This window comes from Marmota marmota, unplaced genomic scaffold (genome assembly GCF_001458135.2).
Source record: "Marmota marmota marmota unplaced genomic scaffold, marMar, whole genome shotgun sequence".
Lineage (NCBI taxonomy): Eukaryota > Metazoa > Chordata > Mammalia > Rodentia > Sciuridae > Marmota > Marmota marmota.
The window spans coordinates 6,126,024-6,150,750 of NW_026000222.1; the positions used below are offsets into that span (position 1 = coordinate 6,126,024).

Below are 24,727 nucleotides of genomic sequence, written 5' to 3' on the forward strand. Positions count from 1 at the left end.
TAGTTTCCTCTTCTATAAAATGGGGGCACTAATCCGCCTGGCTCCTTGGCTAGTTGTGAGGACTGAACAAGATTGTAAGATATATAGAAGGCTTAGCCCCCCACCCACCTGTCACAAAGCAGGTATTTCGTTAGTTCTGTTTTGATTGGTAGCGATGGCACCTTCTTGGAAACATGAGCAGGAGCCCTGCAATAGAGTGTGCTGGGCGCTGGACTTTCCAGCTGAGGCTTCAGTGAGGGAGGCCCAGGGCAAGGATCTAGCTGTGGCACACATTCCCACCACAGTCTTCTCTTTGCACACAAACTATTCCCATTCATCTCTCACTGGCGACTGGGACGGGATCACGGGGGAGGGCTCCATTTTGCCATCTCCTGTGTCCAGGTGCACACACCCTCTGGGAAGGTGAACAGGGGTTCAGAGCCCAGCCCTCACTGCAGGACAGCATGTCCTGGGTGCAGCCTTCCAGCCCATTGCCCAGGGACTGGGGCCTGGTTCCACCTATAGAGTCCACGTTTCCCTTAAAAGGCATGCTTCTCTTAAAAGGAATAGTGGAAATCTGTTGTTGTTTTTTTTCCTCAAGAAATCTGGTACTTTTGCAATTTAAAACAACGAAAGATGTTTAAAAAGTTTCAGAGAATCTGGGTTTGTAGCCCAGTAGTAGAGCACTTGTTTTGCATGTGCAGATCCTGGGTTCTATCCCCAGAACAGCAAAAAATTAAAAACTTTTTTTTTTAAATCTGAAATTTAAACAAAGCAACTGTAGAAGAATATTCATGGGATTATCAGGGGGTCTTGGGCTCTGATTGGATATTTGATGGGAATATTGTTAATTACTAAAGATTCATAATGCCATAGTTATTTTTTTAAAGTCCTTCTCTTCTACATAAATATACTAAATTATTTAATGAAATGATACAAACTTCAGAATTTGCTTCAAAATAATCCATGTGGATAGTGGGGTGGATGCTGGCAAAACACATGGGAACTGATTTTGCAGCTGGGTGTCAGGGTGTGCGGTTTCTTCTTATCACTCTCCACTTTTCTGTTTGAACCGTTTTATGATTTAAACAAGATCAAGACTCACAGACGACATGCCGAGTTCACGACTTACCACGTGAAGTGTCTACAGATGGGACAAGGCCATGGTGGGGATGGCTCTAGGATCCTCAGGGAGGTGGCAGCTGCCTCTGTCCCGGCTGCCATCTTGACTGGAACTGGCCCCGTGTCAGCTCAGCTATGGCTTTCTCTTTTATCCCCCCCAGAGAAAGCACAGTGCCAGGAGCCCATGTTGGCCCCCAGCAGTCCCTGGAAGGGCAGCGCCTACAGGCAGTGTCTCTACCTTCAGCTGCAGCACCTGGAGCAAGAGCTGAGACTGGTGGGGCCCGGAGGCTTCCCGCGCCACAGCCACGCCCAGGCCCTCAGGCAGCTGCAGACCCTGAAGGGCTGTCTGGGGGGACAGCTGGGCATCCTGGCCCCAGCATCTGTCAGGTAACCCACTTTCCCAGTGACGAGCAGGACAGCCTGGCGGCTGTGGGAGGGGGCATCCTATCCTGAGGAACCTTAGGAGGATGCTCTCACCCCAGACCTCTAAGCAGAAGGGACTTGGGACTCCTGCAGGAAGCATGTTGAACCAGGCTGTCTTGGAAGACACCTGCAACCCTGGGCACAGCACTTTACAATTTGTAGCCATTTTCGTGTGGATTTTTTCCTAGCTGTGCCTCCTTGGGCCAGTCCCTCTCTGAGCCTCCTTCGCTTGTAAAGTGGGAGTGATAATGGGTATCTCCTGTTTCAAACTTAAAACAAATTCTATATTTTTAAGATTAATAGTGAGGTTTGACTACAGACAGGTTATTAGATGACACTGAGGAATTATTACTCATTTGTTAGCTGTGATGATGGCATAGTAACTTGGTAAGAAAATGATCATTTTTGAGTTGCACTTTGAAGTAATTAGATTTTGTATTATGTCTGGAGCTTATTTTTAAATATTCCCTAATAAAGGGAGAAGGAAGCCAGAGACAGATGGGATAGTGTGTCAAGGTGGTGACAATGTGGGAATCAATTGCTGTACCTAGGGTTTTCTGTGCTTGATAATTTTTGATGAGACATTTTTCATCATAAAAGTGAAAAAAATTATATGGAGCCCATTTCTAGGATTGCTATGAGGGAATAATGGAGCACGTCTGTGTAAAGTGTTTAGCTGGGGGGCTTTCTTCCAGCAGACCTGAATGAGACTGCTTTTACTTGACAGACTCTAGTCTTAATTTTTTTTAGTTGTAGATGGACACAATGTCTTTATTTATTTATTTTTATGTGGTGCTAAGGATCAAACCCAGTGCCTCATGCATACGAGGCAAGTGCTCTACCACTGAACTACAACCCCAGCACCTAGAATAGTCTTTTGAGGTAGCAGGTTACAGAGGACAAAACAGAGGGTCTGGGAGGTCAAGGAGCTTGGCCACTGTCATGTAGATGATGAGGGCAGAAAAGGATTTGAACTTGAGCCACTGGTACCACCCTGACTGTCCACTCTCCTTTGTAGTATTCCATGGGCCAGTAGGCCCCGTGGTGGCCTGCCCTGGTGGTGCGTCCTGGTGGGCTGGCTCCTGGTGGTGGCCACGGGAGGTGTGGCGGCTTTCTTCACTATGCTCTATGGACTGCACTATGGGCGGGCCAGCTCCCTCCGGTGGCTCGTCTCCATGGCTGTATCCTTGGTGGAGAGTGTATTCATCACTCAGCCCCTTAAGGTCAGAACCCCTGTTCCAAAGTGCCACCCTCTTCCCTGCACCTGCCCTTACCCTCCCATGACTGGTCCTGCCTTGGGCTTAGGCCGTGGATTCATTCAAGGAGCCTCCATGGAACACCACCTCTGTGCAGGCTCTGTGCAGGGAGGGTCATGAAGGCCTCAGCATAATAACCCATGTTATCAGACACTCGCTCTGGGTCAGGCTTGGTGCTGCGTGGAGAGACTTGCTTTCATAATCAAGTGAGATTATGGAATTGTGAGAAATTCTATAGGGGAGGAAACCTGAAGTGAAGCAGTTAAGACCCCAGGGCTGGGATGTAGCCAGTGGTAGAGCTTGCCTAACAGGTGCAAGGACCTGGGAAGAAGGAGAAGTTAAGATCATAAACATTTTGCCCTGGACCCTATGTATATCTATAAATATGAATACCCTGTTTCCTTAATTCTAAGCTATTTCTGATTATGAGAGAACGGCAAGTTAAAAGAAATTTTCCTTCATAATATAATGCTCAGTCATTAAGTGTGTGCACCAATTAGGAGCTATGCTGTGTTTCCGAAAGGTAAAATTACAACAAGTGTGTTAGAATTGAAGAAACACCAAGCCCTGACCTGGAGCTGGGTGGGTGGGGGCCCAGCTCACCTTGAAAGGAGCAGTCAACAGGCCATCTCTGGGGAACCCCTGGCAGTAGGGAGGAGTTAGTGTTGGGGTGGGGGCTGCAGAAAGGAGGGGCACTTGGTGACTCCTGACGCCTGTGGGGTGTCACCAAGTCCCCACTCTCCTTCTATCCTTTGCTTCCCATTCTACTCTGAACAGACTTTATGATAAGACTCAAAACCTTCGAGAACTCCCCATAGACGAGGCTAGAATAGTAAGGGCGCAGGTGTGTCCTGACTCTTCTGTTCCCATCCACCCGCTGCAGAGCCCTACTGTTGTGCAGAGTAGGTGCAGAGTGAGTTCTCGCACCACTGAAGGCTGGAGGACAGGGTGGAGGAGGGGGAGGAGGGCCCCTATGTTGGAAGCCCACAGGCTGTGGGCGAGTAGAGGTGGGCAGGCTTGGTGAGTTCAAGTCTGGCCAGTACCCCACCTGGCTGGTGGCTCTCACTCCTCCTCACTGCCTCTCTCTCTGCAAAGGGTGGCCTGCTTCCCACTTGCCTGCCCCAGAGCCTGGCTCTTGCGCCCAGCACACAAATGTCCTGTCCCTCTCGGACCAGCCCTAAGAGTTTCCAGGGTGGGCTCGGGGTTCACCCCAGTGATTTGCAGGTACTGGGCTTTGCTGCTTTCTTTGCGCTGGTCTTGAAGAGAGTGGAGGAGGAGGAGGAGACTATGCCCCCACTTCCAGGACATCTGTCCAGCCCAGGTAATGGGGCCTCTGTGGGTGGAAGCAGGGTCCTAGCCACCTAGTGGTCTTGAGGAGGCCACACAACTGCAGAGTCCAGCCTCTGCAGCCTGGGTTGGCGGGGGGGGGGGGGGGTCTTCCTCCAGCCTTCTCCTTGGATTTGGGAGCCAAACCAAACCAGTCAGACAAAAGTGGCCCCTTGTCTGCCCAGCAGCCTGTTCCTTCCCTCCCCAGCCTTTTGCTCTGACACCCCAGCATGACCCTTCATCCAGAAAGGCACCTCAGGGACCTCCCTCTCTCTACCCTGGCTGCCCTCTCTGTGTGTTCCAAGCAAGCAGCTTTCTTCCTGAGACTCAAGTCCCTGGTCAAGGTAGTTCTTCCAGATGGAAATTCCTGAGCGCTGACAACTGAGAGGATACAAAAACAAAGGAACAAAGAAAGTAGAATGAACCCTCTAATAACCCATCTCAACCTTCAGGGAAAATAAGTCAGGAACAAACAAACCAGAGCCCCTGTCCACACATGATCACTCAGTGGAGTTGCCTCAAACCGGACCATATTCTTCTTTCTAGGAGAAAGTGTTGGCTCTACAGATCCACAAGGCCCATTAAAATCTTCTTTGAGGAGAACAGAGTACTTTTTCTCCAATTTGGCATCTCCAAATTTATGCCAGCCTTGGCAAAATTAAACATTCATTCCACCATTTCTCTGGCCATTCTTTAGAGAGCTCTGGCTGCATGCCAGCCATGATGGCTCAGGAACAAAATTTACATAAAATGTACTCGTTTTTAGTGCACAATTGGCTGATTTTAATAAATTTAGAGGGTTATGTAACCATCACTGCAATTCAGATTTAGAGTAGATCTGTCACTCCTGAAGAGTCCCTCTTGCCCAACTAAAGTCAATTCCACGCCACCCTTGCCCTAGGCAGCATGACACTGCCTGGAAGGATCAGGTCATTGCCTCTGGAAAAAACAGGCCATCTGGAGAGATGACATTGAACAATTAAGTGCACAAATTGAAATCTAAGAGCAGGGCTGGGAGGGACCAGTGCAGGCCTCTGCTGAGGGGGAAGGAAGGGAGGATGGTACAGTGGTGTACGCAAAGGTCCTGAGGCCAGATGGAACTTGTCATTTTATAACAATTATGGATAGTTTGGCTGCAGCATGTAGAGTTGGGGGTGGAGGTGATGATTAAAGACAAGAGAGGCATCAGGCAGGGTCTTGGACGAGCTGAGATCTTTAAATAGAAGGTCTTTAAACAGAAGAGTGGTGATCTGTTTTGTGATTTTACAAAGATCACTGTGGTTGCTAACGAGAACCAAAAATATTAGGTCATATGTGGAAATGAGGGGCGGGCAGTAGGGAGGCAAGAGATGGCAAATTCTGGTGTTAGGAGTCACTGGATCCAAAAGGTAGCTGGGTCAGTGCACTCCTTTAAGTGGCTACAGCAGAAGAGTGCTAACAATCGGCATCTCTGATTGCACAGAGCCTGGTCCCACTGCCTGCTTGGGGGACTGCCCTGGCATTCTTGTTCCCACAGGCCCCTACATCTTGTTCCGGGCACGAAGATGCAGCAGCAAGCCCGTCTATCAGCCACCTCTTGCCACCGCCATTGAGAAGATGAAAACCACCCACCTCAAGGAACAGAGAGCATTTGCCCTAAGCAGAGAAATCTTGGGTAGGCAGGCTTCCCAGTCTGGGTCTCAGCACAGACCTGGCACACTCACTACACAGTCATTGCCAAGTGTCTCCTGGCTTCTGAGCCTCAGTTTCCCTAGATGGCAACTTACCCCAGCTTTTGTTCTACACTTGAAATCCTTTAGTGTCCTTATGGCCCTTAGGATGAAGTCTGAGTTCCCTCCTGAGCCCACTGCAGAAACCCCCTCTGTTCCTTGTGCCCCAAACTCCAGCCACAGTGGCTTCTACAGCTCTTGGACCCAGGACTCTCTCTTTTGGCCAGATGATTCCTGTCTGGAAGATGTCCACCCTTCCTCCCCAGCTTTTCTTCTGGATAATTCTGCTCATCCTTTAAATCTCAGCCTGATCACTGTGTCTTCACAGAGGTTTCCCTGGGTCCTCTGGCCAGGAGTTCCCAAATCTCAGGGTGCATTTTCTTCTGAGTTCCCCAGAGCAGATCTGGGTGCAAGGAGTTCATTTGGGAGGTGGCCCTGGGTTCAGTGGTGGGAAGGGAGAGTAGAAGGAGGGAAGGAAGTGAGCGGGCCCAGTCCTGCTGGGGGCCTCAGGGAGAGAGTGCAGTACAGTCCTGAACTGTCCTACTCATTGGTATCTGTCCAGGTCCTCGGGGGAAGAGTCCTCAGAATGTTCCCCAGGCCTAGGCCAAGGTTCTGGCTTAGTAGGAATCTGTTCCCCAAAGTGATTATGATGTAGAGCCTCCTGAACCAGATGTGTGCATCTGGTGAGCCCTTACATCATACCGTTCTGTCTCCAGTGAGCCAGGCAAGCTCTGTGACAGGAAATACAACTGACTCCTTCATTACTGTGTCCTCAGCAATGCAACAGGGCAGATGCGTGTTTTAAATGATTCTATTTTACACTAACACAGCACAAACTCTGTGCAGCCTCTGTTTTAAGTGCTTATAAATATTAACTGATCACCTCCTCACAACCCTGTGCCAGAAAAATATATGCAAATTCCACAGATAAGGAGTGAGCCACAGAGGGGCTGAATCATTTGCAAAGGGTCTGTGGATAGCAAGTGGCACAGCTGGGACTGGAACCCAGACAGGAGGCCTCCTGGTCCAAGGACTTCACTGCTCTCTGCTGTCTCTGTGAAGATTGGCTCTGTTATTCCAAAGGGGAGGGGCTGTTCTGTGAGGCCTCCACTCTTCTGAGCCATGCACCATCCACATTCTACTCTAACTTGGTGGAGTCGAGAATCCTGCCTGACTGGCGGCTGTGCCTCCTTTCCAGCATACCTGGGCTTCCTGTGGATGCTACTGCTGGTGGCCTATGGGCAGAGGGACCCCAGTGCCTACCATTTCAATAGACACCTCGAACACAGCTTCACCCGAGACTTTTCAGCTGTGCTGGGCTTCCAAGAGTTCTTCGAGTGGGCTAACACCACCCTTGTGAACAACCTGTACGGTCATTACACAGGTACAGTCCCTCCATGCTACTCTTGGGGAAGTGAGGGTCAATGACAATACGGTCTCCTTATGAGATGGTGTAAGTCCACAATCTGCCTCATAACAAAGGCAATGAATAGGCGAGTGGTTATTCCAATAGCCATATGCTATTGAAGGAGACCCTCTGGATGGCTGGGCATGGGCAGGGAGGGTCACTAACTCTCCTCTGAAGCAGAGTGGAGAAATCTTAAATGAGAGTTAAGCTAGCACACATTGGCTAGGCAAAAACCGGGCACTAGGCAGGACAAACAACATGAGAATATCTGAGCCTGGGCACTCCACGGCACATCCTAAGAACTACACAGCACTGAGTATAGTGACAATGTAGGGTCTGAGTTAAGGACCAGTGATAAGCAGAGACCAGGCTGTGAAGGAGCTGGATTCACCTTTTATCTTTGAGGAAAGGAGGCACCACAGGAGTTTTCTCAATGAGGGAGCAACACAAATCTGTGGTATAAGGATCATTCTGGAAGCACCCGGAAGCTGGGGTAGATGGTGGGCTAGTCAAGATGCTAGGGAGACATGCTGGGGGCTGATGCAGAGTCAGAGGACAGTGTGATGGAAAGAAGGGGATGGGTACATAAAACATGGAAGAGGTGGTAATGCTGGGATATGGTGAACATTAGGATGTGAGAGTTGAGCCATGCACAGCAGAGCTTGCTCTCAGTGACTTGGGAGGCTAAGGAAGGAGGATTACAAGTTCAAGGCCAGCCTCAGCAATTTAGCAAGGCCCTGTCTCAAAATAAAAAGATGGGATGTAGCTCAGTGGTGTCATTGAGTTCAATCCTCAGTATCTGCCTCCAAAAGAGTGTGAGGATTGAGGGGAAAGGGCACAGATGGTATCCAAGTTGATGCTAGGGTGAGGAGTGCCATTCCCCAAGAGAACCTATGGAGGGCATAGAGTAAATCCAAGATAGAAAGATGGCAAAGTTGTTGGGATGAGAGTAGATAATGATTGGTCACGAGCTTCTCTGGGCTGTCTCTATGATGGGCAGACTGAAGTTCAGAGGAGCGTCCAGGCCAGGGAGCTTGGAATGTGTTAAGATGATTTTGATAGTTAGGTTTACTGACGTGGTTTTCATCTTTAGGCTTTGTCACCGATGGAAACTCCAAGCTAGTTGGCAGTGCCCACATTCGCCAAGTGAGGATCCGGGAAAACTCTTGCCTTCTGGTCCAACAGCTGCAGGCTTCTTTGGACAGATGTCGTGCGCCATATTCCCTGGATGTTGAAGACCTGGCAGACTATGGAGAAGGCTGGAATGCCTCCACCCTCAATAATAGCAACCACTTTCCCCAAGCTTGGCAGTACCAGAGCCAGAGCCAACGTCAAGGTTATCCCATGTGGGGCAAACTCACTGTGTACCGAGGAGGAGGCTATGTGGTCCCTTTGGGGACTGATCTCCAAAGTGCATCAAGGTAAGGCTGACTTGATTCTTTTGCAGCTGAGTGGAGCAATTTTCTAGAATCCATGTTAGACTGGAAGATTCAGCCTTCAAAATAGGGCTAAGTCAAGTTCCTTCATGTCATTTTGGGAGGGCGGGGGAGACTCAGAAGCACTCAGATTATGTTTTCAGGCCCTTAGAAACTGCATTCTCAGAGTTGGGGGGAAAATCCCTTTCCAGCCATTGTTACTATGCTCATGGGCATACATGTGGGTGCAGAGGCAAGCACTCCTCGCAGTGATCTTGAGGGACTTGTGTTAACACTATGGTAGATGAGGAAACCAAGGCCTGGAGAGGTGGTTAGGTTGTACAGGGGGCATTCAGAGTTTGATGGTCATGGGCCATCGCCAGAACATGTGCTACAGTCAGCTGACAACTTCCCAGGATCTGGTCTTGTGAGCTACCAGCCTCCAGAGGACCTCACTGTTGCAGCTGCTGCCTGCCTAAGCCCCTGGTGTTTTATGACATTCCTCCAATCTCATAGCTGTCATTAAAAAAGCGTGAGACTCCCCTGAACGGAGGACTCATCAGAGCACATATCCTCTAGCCCCAAGTTTCTGATTCAGCAGGTCTGAGGTAAGGCCTGAAAATCTTCAATAAGTTCCCAAATGCTGGTTGGGGACCATCCTTTGAAAGCCTCTGCTCTGATGGCCAAGAGACTGTGGGTACCAGATATCATGATATGGCTGGCAAACTGGGACCATTCTAAGGAGCGACCCTGGTGGCCAAGGATCAGAGCAAGGGCAAAGGGAGGTTTAAACAGGAAACCCTGGTCCCATCCAGGGCTGAGGGGCAGGGGCCTCCACAGGATGGAGATGCCCCAGATGCTGCTCTTTCCCACAGAATTCTTCAGTATCTCTTTGACAACACCTGGCTGGATACTCTGACTAGAGCAGTGTTTGTGGAGTTCACCGTCTACAATGCCAATGTCAACCTGTTCTGCATCGTCACACTCACGCTGGAGACCAGTGGCCTGGGTGTGCTGCCTCCCCTGCTGGGTCTCCTCTGGGCTGGGTCTCCTGACCCAGCTGGGATGGGAAATTGGGGGTGGCTCTGGTTTTTCCTGCTGCTGTACATCCCTGGGCCCCCAAAATCAAGGTGTCAGAGCTGGCCTAGACTTCTTCCCCTCTTCTCTCTGGCCCAAAGTGACACAGTTGGAGCCTGAAGGCAGCTCTTCCAGCTCATTCCGGAGCTTTCTATTGTATTGGAGGAGCAAAATGGAAGCTCTAGACAGGGGCTGGTGAAGGTTATCTGGTAACAGGTAACGTTACCTAAAAGAACATTTTATAAAGTGTGCATCAATCTATACTAGGAAGCACATTTGATATAACAATTCAACATTTGTATACAACCAAAACTAAAGCTTCACAAAAAATGTTTTCCCCAACTACATGGGATGCTCTCCTATTTCCCATTCTATCCCCTCCTTTCTGCCTCCTCTTTTAAAACGTTAATCATAGGCCATTAAAAACACCAACCTGTAGCCTGTTCAGTTAATGCTCAATTTGCCTAAAACTCAACCTCCTCTCCACTAAAAACCGAACATTTAAAAAATATTAAATTATATTTTATTTGTTTTTTGTGGTACTGGGGATTGAACCCAGGTGTACTTTACCACTGAGCTACATCCCCAGTCCCTTTTATTTTTATGTAGAGACAAAGTCTTGGTAAGTTGCTGAGGTTGGCCTTGAATTTGTGATCCTCCTGCCTCAGTCTTCTGGTTGGCTGGGATTACAGGTATGTGCCATCATTCCCAGCAATTATATATTACTTTTATAATTACAACATAATTTCACCCAGTTATGGTGGCTCACATCTGTAATTCCAGCACTTTGAGAGGATGAGGCAGGAGGATCTCAAGTTTGAGGGCAGCCTGTCCAACTTAGCGAGACCCTCACTCAAAATAAAAAATAAAAAAGTAGAAGGACTGGGGATGTAGATTAGTGGTAGAGTACCTTTGGGTTTAAGTCCTAGCATAACATACACAGAAAAACGTAACATGCTTGTGGGTTTTTTTTTTTTTTTAATTCAGGTTGAAGCCAAGTGTGGTGGTGTCCACCTGTAATCCCAGCAGAAGGATTTTAAGTGGTTCAGTCCTAGCATGCGTGAGGCCCTGGGTTACATCCCCAGCATAGGATGAATATCTCATTTTGAGTGAGATGGGGCCCTACAGCTGACTCCCAGCAAGCTGTAGCATCTCCCAGCCCTCACCATAATCAACAGCTGCACCTTCCCGGTGTAACGCCAATAAAAGGATTTTTAAGGCAGAAGGATTTTAAGTTCAAGGCCAGCCTCAGCAACTTAGCATGACCCTGTCTCAAAATAAAAAATAAAAAGGGTTGGGGATGCGGCTCAGTGGTAGAGTACATGCTCATCACTGAGCCACGTCATCATGATCATCCTCATAACAACAATAAATAAAAATTCAAAATTGTGTAAACTAAACAGTAAAAGGCTTTTGACTTCCATTGTCAGTCCCTATGGTCAATGAATTCTTTCTAATTTTGTTTTTGGAGTTATTTGTATATTTTTGCTTCCTTTTTTGTCTCTTAAGGAACTCTAAAATAACTTGTCCAAACCACCCCTGATTGCATTGTGTTTGCACACATAAGAAGTCTGTGGAGGGCTGATGGAGTCTGCCAAGCACTGAAGTCCCTCAGGGGCTCAGAAGGCTTCCATGTCTTCCTTGTCACCCTTAGCTGACTTTGTCTCCACCAGCCTCACCAGTCAATCTGGTTTACAACATTATCACCCAAATATCATTACATCGGAAAAAGAACAAAATACCACCAACAACAATTAGCAGAAAATAAGGAAAAGACACACAAGTACAGGAAAAATATTCAAAAGGAGGTTGGGTTTTAGGCATACTGGCCACCAGATGGACTGATCTGCAGTGGAGCGGCTTTAAGCAAGCCAGCTGGAGGAAAGCAAGGACTGATGCTGATGGGGTGGATGCTTTGCTGGAGGTGACTGCATGAATGGCCATGTGTCCCGTGGAACTTCCAGTGCAGCCCCTTTCGTCCCTTCCAGTGTGTGCATGGTCTTTGGCATCGAGCATGTGTCCACACTCAGTCCCCTGGGTCACTGAGTCCTCTCCTCTGATCCCGCCACCCCTTGGAAGTGTCTGAGCTTGAGTCCTCCAGCCTGTCTACTGGTCTGAGGGGCAAGTGGCCTGGGCTGACATGTACTCTGTGCTTCCAGGAACCTTCTTCACACACGCAGCCCTGCAGAGCCTCCGCCTGTACCCCTTTACCAATGGCTGGCACCCCTTTGTGGTGGCGGCGGAGATCATTTACTTCATCTTCCTCTTCTACTACATGGTAGTGCAGGTGAGGGGACATGTGCACAGGCAGGGGTGGTCTGGGGTGTGCCTAGTCACCCCCCCCCCGGCTTAGAGTGGGCCTGAAGAAGGTGGCAGCAAGGCTTTGCCTTAAGTATGGTGGCAGCCTTTTGGTCCTTGTTGGTTCTAACAGATGACCCAGGCTTCTGTCTACAATGTCAGGCATGGGAAGGACCAAGGCTGGCACTTCTCAGGAATCAACAGCTCTGAGGTCCTTCTAGTGGGTTGGGGAGGGAGGACTGGTCCCTATTTCTGCTTAATTGAGACCTTCCAAAGAGCTGAGGTGAGGGGATGGTAGGATGTGAGGGTGGTTGTCCCCATATGGAGGATACTCTGAGCTTAGATGGTGAGGTTCTTGGTGTGTTTTGTTCTTATCTGTTGTCCCTAGGAAGCAGGCAAAATCCCCTTTACCTCCTTCACTGATGCGTTACACCAGGAAAGTGCAGCTGTTGATTATGGTGAGGACTGGGAGATGCTACAACTTGCTGGGAGTCAGCTGTAGGGCCCCATCGCACCCAAAGTGAGATATTCATCCAATGCTAAGGATGGAACTCAGGGCCTCACGCATGCTAGGAATGAACCACTCCCCCACCTCCAGGATCAGCATTTGAACACAGAGCCTGATGCCTGACCTTCATACTCACCCCCATGCTGCAACATGATCTCCTAAAGCAGGCCACACAGGGCTCCCACCATCACCAAGTCAAGCCCACAGCCAGAGACATCAACATCATTTCACTTGTCCCTCCCAGCAGAGGGACTGACCACCCCCTTGACCCTTCACTTCTCTTCTCTCGGTTGTCTTTGCATTCTGTTTGCAGTTGCTTCACAAAGTCATTCCCCAAAACCTTCACTTTTCTTCAGAGTGCTGCTCAGCAGTTTTAACAATCCTCTTTATTATGGAGGCAAACTTGGCCTCCTCACTAACCAGACACAAGTACCCCTCCTTAGGTCACGGTTCTTCTGCATGGAAGGGGAAGAGGAGGAAGAGGAGGGCTGGCAGGATGACTAGCTCTGACTTGGGACACTTGTTGGGAAAGTGTGGCTAAACCCAGTCTCCTGCCAGTCCAGGAAACCTCTCCCGGAGACAGAAAGGAAAGAAAGAAATGTAATTGTTTTAAATTATTGATTCTTAACTGTGAAGTATACATAAAACTCACCACTTTGCACTTTATGCACACACCTAAGTATGCAGTAAGCACATTCTCCATCATCCCACCACCATCACTAACATCTCCAGAACTCTCCATCTTGCAAAACAAAAGCCACATGCATCAACCACTCCCCATTCCTCCTGAGGAAAAATAACTCTTGTTATTGAATAAGCATCAGACCAGAATGTGAGGTGTGTCCTGTGCAGTGGCTCTAGGGGTTGCAAAGACAGAAGGTGAGCACAACCTGCAGTTTAGTGAAGCAGATAGAACCCACAGCACTCCTGCTCTGAAGGGGGTGACAGGCACCCTCAAGCAGAGGACTGGACTGCACCATTTGTCACCTCATCCTTTCTAATTTCACCTGGGAATCACCATATTTATATGTAAATATTTATAATATTTATCATACATGTAATATATAAAGTATAATATATATTATATATTATCATATATATAATATTTATTTAGGCAGTTTTCTAACTGCCTAAATAAAAAGGAAAAATAAGCTTTAGCCTTTATGACAGGAGAAGGGCTGGCACTTGAGTTAGGAGCCTGAGGAGGTGGGCACCTACCCCACACGCAGAGAACACCCTGAGAAGGGGCACTATCTCCCTTCATAATTGCCTTCCAAAAAGATGGCTCTCCAGTCCTTGAGAAAGACATTTCTGAGTTGTAAAACTGGCAGGAGGCTTGTTTGACTTTTGGAAAGACGTATGTACACTTTCAAGGGGCACAGAGTTTATAAGTTTTCTAAAGTAAAGTCTCTTGGAAAAGTGAGGGTGGGAGGAGAGTACCCCCCCACACACACATTTTTTTTTTTTTGCCGCATCAGAGAGAATTCAGTTGTTTTCTTAGTAGATATTGTATTTATTCTTATAAATCCTACAGCCAGGACAAGGGGAGAAGTCTATACAAGGTTGGAGAGAGGCCTTAAGGCACTCTGTGTAGGTGGGGCCAGGGCTGGACAGCCTTGCTGGGATCAGTAACCCCTGCTAGAGAGCCCTCTGGTGGGGACAGGAGCAGCTGTGGGGTAAGGGGATAGTGATCATGGTCTGCAGCCTTTAGCAGAAGCTCAGGCTCTTTTCCTAGGGCAAGCTCATGAGGAAGCAGAAGTGGGGCTATTTCTGCAGCAAGTGGAATCTTCTGGAACTAGCCATCATCCTGGTCAGCTGGAGTGCCCTGGCAGTGTTTGTGAAGAGGGCTGTCCTTGTGGAGCGTGACCTGCAGCGCTACAGGAGCCACAGGGAGGAGTAAGTGGCTGTCTCAGCTCCCCTGCCCCCCCCTCCCCGACTGACTCTCCTCCTTCTAGCTGTCTGAGGCCCAGGGGTCAGGGAGGCTTTGGAAATCCTGTGGACCTCAGCAGACCAGGGGACACACCTGGTAGAAATAATTGCAGTTGCCACCTAGATTCAGCTGTGGTGCCTGAAGCAGATACAACTGGAGAGGACCCTTTAAAGACAAAATACAACATAGCTAACCTTGGTAAATCTTACCAAAATGTAGGACCATGTGGTATGCTGCTGAAGTCCTTCCTGGTCTTTGGGGGAGCTCTTGCAAGTATTAGAGCCCAAGTAGCTCCACAACTGCTACAACATGTTAAGCGTCCACTATGTCTTATGCAGGGTGAGTTCATACATATCTTATGTGTTCACAGGATACATAAGAACTGATGAAGAGTGATGTTATCAGTGCCCTGTTTAACAAAGAAATTGAGGCTCAGGGAGGTCATGTGACTTCCCCACGACCATAGAGCTTAACTTTGGCAGAGAAGTAACTTAAATCTAGCTTATGTGGATCCAGGATCCCTGTGGCTTATTTGGGGTCATGGTGTTTCTTGTCTCACTCTTTTTATAGATATAAACAATATTTATTGAGTTATTTGCTGGATGTTGTACACTGTCATGAAAATCCCAGGGCTTCACACATGCTGGCCAGGTGCTCTATCACTGAGCTATATCTCCAGCCCTACAAAACCACTGTGAAAGCACTTTCTTACCTATCTTAATATTCCTTAGACTTCTAAGAGATGGTCTTATCTTCTCTTTTTTTTACAAATAAGAGAATTATTTGTAATGAGGCTTAGAGAGGTTAAATTGTTTGCACAAGGTCACACAGCAAGTAAATACTGGAGTCAGAATTTGAACTCTACTCCTAACCTCTAACATTGTCTCATTCATTCAACAAACCAACATTTAGATCTTCTTTGTGTCACACCCATGAATGTATGTATGTGTATCTGTGTATGATATAACTTTGGTTTATTCGGTCCTGGAAATTGAACCCAGGCACTTTGGCACGCTAAACATGTGTTCTATGAATAAGTTACATCCCCAAGCCCCTATATATAAAACATATTAAAATAATATATGATACTAGAAGTATTGCTCAATTTAAGGAGTTAATTTAATATTTATTATGTTGATATATAATAAATACTATATATTATCATACATATAACATATATAACACATAAATATTATATATAACATATAATATATAATACATTTTATATATATATAAAATGTAGGAGATATAAATATATATATATATCCTAAGCTTTTACAAACTTGGGATCATTCAATATTTTTCTGTAGTATGATTTTCTCTTTATAGTTAAGAATGAATTTAAAGTACAAAGGCACAAGAAGAGAATGGAACAAGGTGTGATGTTGGGCACAACCTGGATTTAGAAATCAGACATATGTAGGTTTCAACTTATCTTACCACTCACAAATGACTGTTTATGTCACTAGCTGAATGACCTTGTGCCAACTTTCTCTCCTTATCTATGAAAAGGAAACAGTAAGCTATACTTTATCATGTTTTTTTTTTTTTGGTACTGGGCAGTTAACCACTGAGCCACCTCCCTTGCCTTTTTTATTTTGAGACAGAGTCTCGCTAAGTTGCTTAGGGCCTCACTAAGTTGCTGAGACTGGCTTGAACTTGCAATCCTCTGCTTCAGCCTCCTGAGTTGGTGGGATTACAGGCATGCATCACCATGCCTGGCAAGATGTACTTCATCTTGAAGTTCAAATGAGACTAAGCAAATGAAGTTTCACTTAGTACAACAAATGGATACTTCTTTGACCCTTCCTTCAAATACAGGGCAGCTATAGATGTACACTCAGACAAGTGTGCAGAGGGGGTGGCATCTACTGGCCTCAAAGCAAGGAGAGGGAGGCTCAAAGATGTCTCTTAGCTCTATCCCCTTAATCCTGAAAGGATTCCTCCTTTACCTTTTCTCTCTAGTTCTACAACCTTTAATAAAGACAGCTAATTAAAGGCTTCATGAACGTCATAACCATAGCCTTCATGATTACATCATCATCTTCATCATCATCATCATCACCATCATCCTAACATCATTATTCTCATTGTCACTACCACCATCATCACTATCTTCACCAATACCACCAACCAATATCATTACCATTCTCATCTCCATCATCATTCCCATTATCACCATCATCATCATAATTATCAACCCATCATCATCACCATCATCAACACTATCATCAATATCACCACCATCATCATTACCATCACCACTATCATCACTATCCTCAACATCACAACCATCATTGTCAACATCATCACCATTGTCATTACTATCATCAATATCACCACCATCATCACTATAACATCACCATCACTATCATCAACATCACCAGTTTGGGGAATAGGACTTCTCTCCCCGAGATCTGTTTCTGGATCTGATAGCCTCTGAGACCAGAGACAATATGTGTCTAATCCTGAATCCAGATGGATTTTAGCTGCATTGCTTATGGTCTCTAAGACCCAGACTTCCCATTTTGTTCCCACAGGGGGATCAGTTTCAGTGAGACAGCAGCAGCTGATGCTGCCCTTGGATACATTATTGCCTTCCTGGTACTCCTGTCTACAGTGAAGCTTTGGCATCTTCTCAGGTTGAATCCCAAAATGAACATGATCACCTCGGCTCTACGCCGGGCCTGGGGCGATATTTCAGGCTTTATTACCATCATTATTATCATGCTCCTGGCTTATTCCATTGCGGTGAGTGGCTCCTTTGGGAAAACCTCAGAGCTGATGTCCATGGAAGCCAAGACTACCAGGTGGTGTGGAGTGAACAGTTAGGGCCAGGGAGACTCTGGGAACCTGAGGAAGATGGCAGATCCTTCTGAGTCTTGGGTATTTTATCTGGGTGCTCATGAGATGGCCACATCAAATGGCAAAGACTAGGGATCTTAGTTAGTAGGAGTAAGGAAGCATAGGCTCTGGAACTGAAAGAGTCCAACTCCTTCCAATGATGGATTCCTTTCTGCAGCCAGACTCTGCCTGTTCTCCTGATATCCAGTTGTTCAGAAGGCACAGGGCTAATACCCAGGCAGGCACAGAGAACTCTTACTGTGCTGGTGGATGTCCTGGGTCACCCCTGTCCTTGAGTTAGGGTAGGGATGGGAAAGTGAGGGTTGACTGTCCACAGGCCATGTCAGCACTGTTGCCACAGACATAAGGTCTGAATTTAGCAGGATCAATGCTGTTTCATTCAACCCCTTAACACTGAGCACATTCTGACAATCACATCTTTAATGACTGGAAAACAAAATAGAACAAAAAAACCATAAAAACATTCAACTCTTTCTTATTACCAAGTAATGTGAGAAACTAAGACCTCTTCCAACCCTGCCACATCCTGATCTCCATCCACATATGAACCCCAATCCTGATGCTCAGCTAATCCACGATTTCCATCATACTCCTGCCCCCCACTCATCTTTGACTCTTTAGCCCTATGTTGATCCTGACCCCTTCTCATTCTCACCTTGACCACATCTAGTCTCCTATCTCCCACCTTTCCTTGACCACACGTCCATTACATTCTAGTCCCCACTCTGCCTTTACCTTCAACCCTTGGGTATCCCTATCATCTCTGCCCTGACTTCCCCTTCCATCCCTGGCCACCTCTTTCTTCCTGTCCCCCGCTCAAAAACAGGGTAGGGCACACCGATGGAGTGGTCGAGGGTGTATGCTGAAAGAGGTGGTTTTATTCAAATGCTCTAATTCATGTCAATTTGTTCAGTCTGCCATTTGCAGTGCAAGGACATTGCAGTGTCCTCTGGGGCCAGAAGTCACCAACTCAGAGCCATGTGGTTTTGGGCCTTCCTCTGACACCGCAGCCCTGGGAAAATCTGGGGAAGGGTTGTGTGTTGAGGGGAAAGCCATGCCCAGATGGGCAAAGCCCATTGTCCATCCAATCCAACTGCCCCGGAGGAAAGAGGGTGGGGCATCATAATGTCCACTTTCCCTACTTTCTTTGCATAGCCATCTGGTGAAAGCAGCAGGGGCTTAGGTGGTGGGTGCCTGCATGCACACAGCATAGGTATGCAGGTATGATGTCCACAGGTGTACAGGTCCATGCAATCACACAGGACACATGTGGTCTTGTATGCAAAGGCCCACAGAGAAAAACACACCTTCCACACAAAACTGGATGTATATACACCACCTGCATGTCTGGGTGGGTATGGACAGCTTGGCCAGGCCAGACCAAGGAGGTAGCTGTGTCAAACAGCAGGATTTGGGGATTCATGCTCTTTTCCCTGCTCATGAGGTCTCTTTCTATGATAGTCAAACTTAATATTTGGTTGGAAACTCCGTTCCTACAAGACCCTCTTTGATGCAGCAGAAACGATGATCAGCCTTCAGCTAGGAATCTTCAACTATGAGGAGGTAATGGTGGGGCGGACTCTGCAACCACACTGTGTCTCTGTGAAAAGTAGAAAAATCTCTCCCCACCACCCCCATCATCCTTCTGGTCCATGGCCTGGCAAGCACAGGGCAGCTTTGGTCATATGTTCCCCTTTGTCTAGGCAGCCTGCCTTGGAGACCCCTGCTCACAGAACACAAGGCAGTGGATGCTTAGGAGGACTATGCTGGGGGTCTCCAACAGGAGTATTCTTGGCAGTAGCCAGGACTGGCACCTGTCTTTGGAGGAAGTAGTGGTGGGCAGGAGGGCCACCCCACCCCCGACTCCCTTCCCTGGGCCAGCTCCAGAGAGCTCTGCCCAGCTCCAAGGTCTAATTTCCCTCTTATGGTCCTAGGGAATGGGGTGGCAGCTTGCACAAAGGATACCAGGAATGGATGGCCTTCTTACTTTCAGGTGCTGAGCTACAGTCCTGTGCTTGGTTCCTTCCTAATTGGGTCCTGCATTATTTTCATGACATTTGTGGTGCTGAATCTATTTATCTCTGTCATTCTGGTGGCCTTCAGCGAGGAGCAGAAGTGTGGTCAGGTGAGTTCCTTTGGCCTATTCTTGCCTTTTAATTAACCTTGAACTATGAAGACTCTGGCTGAGTAACATTAGATGGTGAATTTCAGAGACCAGTATAACTCAAAACACCAATTTCTCAGGAAGGGAAACTAAGGCCCAGGAGAAAATTACTTCCTCGATGTCACAAGCAAGTGAAGGGCAGTGCTGGGCCTAGAATGGGGTCTCCTGCTCTCCAGTGATTCTTGGCCCTGACTATACCTTGGAATTACTCCTGAAACCAACACAAGAAGCTCAGGGACAACCCTGGAGTTGGCATTTTTAAAATCTCTGCAGTGATATGAATGTCTAGCCAAGGTTGAGAACTCTGTACTACAATCTGAAACCTCTGCCACAGTAGTGTGGCTCACGAGGGTCGAGCTGGGGCCCCTTGGTCAACCTCCAACCACGGGTGACTGTTAGTCCTAGTGTGCCTCACAGGTCGGGAATAGTGAAAGGCCAAGCTCAGGGAAGTACACAAATCCAGCCACATGCTACAGAGAAGGAACCTGATGCCCACAGAGTTGAGATCCCCGACTTAGGACCAGAGCTAGAAAGGAGAAGAGGTGAGGTTGGAGCCTAGGTTGACTTGGATGTGTTTTAATGTCCTTCTGGAGGTGTAGCTGTACTAGCTCTCCCTTCCCTGCCCAGATTCCCTAAAATCTTTCCTAAAACTAAATCTTTCCTAAAACTACATACCTACAAATCCTTACAACTCATTCTCTGATTTTTACATTTCTGTCCAAGAGCAGTGATGTGTTTCTCTAAGTTGCAATGCATAACCATGTTAACGGATCATTTGGAAGAGAGAGCTGCTTTTCCAGAAGCCAGGAAATTTTGTGAGGTTTTCCCCACACCAACATTCCAGTGGACACCAACGGAATGTCCTATAAATTGATCTAGTTGTGATGCTATATGCTTGAAGGTAGTGTCAATCACTCAGGCAGAGGACTCAGTCCCATAAGACTGCCCCCACTTCAGATGCACTGCTAGTTGTAGGTGTCATCTATATTGCTGACCAGTCAGGGTTCCCATAACTCTCTCCTTGAGCTCAATTAACTTGCTAACTCAGCTCTCAAGACTCAGGAAAACTCTTACTTATTTTAAAGGACATTATAATAAATTTTAAGATAAAATAGAATAAATAGCATAAACCCATTTACTATAAAGGGTGCAAGGATGCACATGAATAGCTAGATGAAGAGGCACAGAGGTAAGGTGAGAGGGAAGGGTGTGGCACTTCCATGCACCCTCTGGGTGAGCCACCCTCCTAGCACCTTCATGGATTTAGCAACACTCTTCACATCTTGCCATTTGAGACTTTTTATAAGGATTGATTCCACTCTGCACTGCTCCTTCTTCTCCTGGAGACTGGTAGGTTAGACAGATCTTTCTGGTGATAGCCCCATCCTGAAGCTTGGTGGGTTAGACAGATCTTTCTGGTGATAGCCCCATCCTGAAGCTATCTAGGGGTCCTGTCCTAAGTTACCTCATTAGCATAAGCTCAGGTGTGCTCATGAAGGCTTGTTATGGAACAGCAAAGTGCACTGCTGTCACTCAGGAAATTGCAGTGGTTTTAGGAGCTCTGGGGGAGGAACCAGGGACAAAGGTCAAATATATTTCCTATTATACCACAGTGTCTTTGCCCTGCACAGATCTGATATCTTGAAAATGATTTTATAGTGTTCAGGAAACATGTTTGCCTTTATCAGGGAGCAATTTTGATACCCAGGTATTCCAATTATACCCTATTTTTGAGGTGGAGGTGTCAGGCAGTTACACAGACACCTTTAATTGAACTTAGTACACAGAAGGCTGACTAATTTTTGGTCCAGAAATTCTGTTTTGAATGAAAAGATAATTCACATGTGTAACAGTCACCATTTTAAAATGTGTAATTAAATGTTTTTTAGTATGTTCAGAGCTGTGCAACTAGCACAATTACCAAATTCTAGAACATTTTCATTACCCCAAAAAGAAACCCTATACTCACCACTAGTCATTCCCCAAATTCCATATTTTCAGCCCCCAGAAAACAACTAATCTACTTTCTATTCTTTTTTTTTTGATTTGCCCATTCTGCACATTTCATATAAATGGGGATATACATATATATATTAGTTTTTATGGCTGGCTTCTTCCTCTTAGGATAACGGTGTGTGAATCATATTTCATTTCATGGATATACCACAGATTACCATCCATTTGTCTGTTGATGGATCTTTGGGTCATTTCCATATTTTGGCTACTATGAATAATGTTATATGCATATTTATGTGCATGATTTTGTTTGGACATTTTTTTTTTTGAGTGCTGGGGATTGACCATGGGCTACATGCATGCTAGGAAAGCATTCTACCAGTGATCTGCTTCCACAGTCCCTGGATATGTTTTGTTTAACTGTTTGAGTGACTGTCAGACTGTCTTCCAAAGCAGCTGCACTGTTTTATATTCTTAGTAGCAATGTGTGAGGACCTTTGTACATAAATTTTTAATAGCCTCTGTTGGGAGTGGTGGAGGATATTTTCTGACTAGTTTACTAAATGTAATTTTTTGATACCTACAGCCTTTAAGTACAGTCTATCATTACTATTTCCTACATTTTTTTTCTTTGCTATAAAAGTCACTTAATCATTTAGGTTTTTCTGAGGTTATTTGTTTGTTTGTGGAACTGGCATTTTTCACATATAAGTGGTTGAGAAATGTGGGAAAATTGGAGACAGTTTTCCATTTCCCATAATTTCCTCTCATACCAGGCTAGGCTAGGAGGTAAGCAGAGCAGGAAGTACTAATAATAAAGAACAAAAGAAAGAGACACTATAAACACTGATCTAGAGGGAAATGGGTGACGGTTATCAAAGAGGGTCCGCATGTTGCCTGTGCTGCTTAAATTCAGGTCAACTAGCCTGGCCTAGTCTTTCTCTAGTTCAGCTTGGGATTTAAAATGTTGTCAGGAAAACCCAGGCATGCTCATTGAAGAAAAGGAGGGAGCCCAGTGGGGGAAAGGAGGAAGCACACATCCCTGGGATCCTTAGAAGGTGCCATCACAACCCCAGAAAAGGGCTGGGAATGTGGAAGAGCACTTACCTAGCATGCATCAAGTCATGAGTTTAATCGCCAGTTCCACAAACAAACAAATAACCTCAGAAAAACCTAAATGATTAAGTGATCTCAGGCCTAGCAAGTGGCATACACCTGTGTTCTTGTGATCCCAGTGACTCAGAAGGATGAGGCAGGAGGATTGCAAATTCGAGGCCAGCCTCAGCACTTAAGGAGACCATGTTTCAAAATAAAAAATAAAACGGGCTGGGTATGTGGCTCCACGGTAAAGCAACCATGGGTTCAATCCCCTCAAAACCAAACCAAACAAAACACCATAAAACCCCACCAAAAGCAATAAAGTGAACTCAGGCTGGGACAATAAAACCATGGTTTCCCTATAGAAAGAAAACCCTCCAAAGAGAATGGTTGCAAATACATTGCTTGGTCTTTTCTCTCTTGCAGCTGTCAGAGGAAGAAGAGATCATCGATTTGCTTCTGATGAAAATATTCAGCTTCCTAGGCATTAGCTATAAAGGAGAGGACCCTCAGAGCGGCAGTGACCAGGCTGAATCTGCCCCCAAGGCTTGGGTTCCTCAACCAGCACAATCTGTGCCCAATGTTTAAGGTGTTCATCCACCCCAGGCCTGTGCTTACAATGATTCTAAAGTCTCTCTGGGATAATGGTTGTGTCTGTAGACGACTTACGAAACCAGCAAGTTGAAAAAAAAAAAAAAAGATATCTACCTACATGCATAAAATTGCCCCCCTGTGAGAGCCTGTTTGTTCCAATGCATTTCCCCTTAGAAATAAAAGTCTTCTCTACAGAGCAGTTGTCTTATCTCTTTGGTCAATCAGGGGTTACCTTCAAACAATGCTTGTTCAGAGCTTCTCTGAATACCAACCACGGGTGTGGTATTAGTAGCCTTGGGTTGCTAGAATAGTATCACACACCAGATGGCTTAAACAACAGAGAGTTATTGTTTTATAATAACTCTGGAAGCCAGAAGTCTAAGATCAAGGTATTACTGGGCCATGTTTCCTCTGTGGTACTAGGGAATAATCTATGCCTTTTCCAGCTTTTGAATTTCTTAGTAAGCCTTGGTGTTCCTTAGCTTGTAGATGAATCACTTCTGTCCTGGCACTTGGCATTTTCTGTGACTCTTCTCATCAGGGTGCCAGTCATATTGGATTAGGGATTCACCCTACTGCAGTATGACTTGAATTAACTAATGCATGACTCTATCCCAACACAGTCATACTCTGAAGAGGTGGGTTAGGACTTTGACCTATCTCTTTAGGGGACACAATCCAATCCATGATAGTTTCTGGACCAAATAAATGTGAGTAATGCTGGATGATTATACTTTATGCAAGTTCTTTGGCATGAAATTGTCAGAGTTTTGGTTTGCTCAGTGTGCACTGTAGGATCTCCTGGCATCCACAATGATTCCCAGACTTCTCAGGCCAAGGTTCCAGATACTGAAGCACCTCATCAGGGTGAATGTTCCTACATGACACTCCAGGAACTGTGATCTCCACTGGTGGTCCTAAGCTGTGGCTGCATGCTAGAACCCCTAGACTTCACCCCAACACATCAAATCTCTGGGCTGGGACTCAGGCATCAATATTTTTGAAGCTCCCTAGAGGACTCCAAGGGGAAGAGAGACTTGATAACATGCTGAACTTGGGAACCACAAGTCTGGAGAAAAAAGGACTTACAGCCATTGGTGTAGATGACTGAACACTTCCCTCGCCACACAGGAAATGATCTTCCTCACACATCCCTTATAGCAGATACTGGAGGTGCCCTAACCCAAATCCATCCCATTGCTAGGAGGTGCCCTAACCCAAATCCATCCCATTGCTTTGTTCAGTTAGCCATCCACACCTCCTGTTACCGCTGTTGCTTCCCAAATGTTGAAGTATAACACCAGAGTAGCACGCCGAGGCAAGTTTAGAGTGGAAAGTAGAGGCTTTATTAAAGGACAGCAGAAAAGACTTCTCCTGGAGGAAGAAGGGGACCCAAGAGATGGAATCCGTGGAAGCACAGTTGTCTCCCATTTTTATAGCTGAAGTCTTCATTTAGCTTTCCCGCATTCCTGTCACATTCCTTTGTTCTGTCAAGGGTGGGGCACGGGTGGGCCAAAGAAGTAATCTGGTCAGGAAGGATTTCTGAGTCAGCATCTTCAAGTTTGCTGGGGGCTGTTCATTAACACTTCTTTGGGATGG

General features: G+C 46.5%; 1 protein-coding gene and 1 long non-coding RNA gene across 2 annotated transcripts in view; one reads left to right on the forward strand and one right to left on the reverse strand.

Annotated features, from left to right (window-relative positions):
* Positions 1–23,282, forward strand: part of Pkd1l2 (polycystin 1 like 2) — an 81,775-nt gene extending 58,493 nt beyond the window's left edge. The window contains exons 31-43 of the mRNA XM_048792395.1: positions 1,263–1,488; positions 2,543–2,747; positions 4,005–4,101; positions 5,623–5,760; positions 7,014–7,199; positions 8,317–8,644; positions 9,514–9,647; positions 11,875–12,002; positions 14,257–14,417; positions 16,992–17,202; positions 18,778–18,879; positions 19,310–19,441; positions 22,961–23,282. Of these exons, the coding sequence (XP_048648352.1) occupies positions 1,263–1,488; positions 2,543–2,747; positions 4,005–4,101; positions 5,623–5,760; positions 7,014–7,199; positions 8,317–8,644; positions 9,514–9,647; positions 11,875–12,002; positions 14,257–14,417; positions 16,992–17,202; positions 18,778–18,879; positions 19,310–19,441; positions 22,961–23,122 (2,210 nt within the window). The 3' untranslated portion in view covers positions 23,123–23,282. The remainder of the gene's footprint in view (positions 1–1,262; positions 1,489–2,542; positions 2,748–4,004; positions 4,102–5,622; positions 5,761–7,013; positions 7,200–8,316; positions 8,645–9,513; positions 9,648–11,874; positions 12,003–14,256; positions 14,418–16,991; positions 17,203–18,777; positions 18,880–19,309; positions 19,442–22,960) is intronic.
* Positions 1–24,727, reverse strand: part of LOC125613081 — a 35,011-nt gene that overhangs the window by 1,657 nt on the left and 8,627 nt on the right. The window lies entirely within an intron of this gene.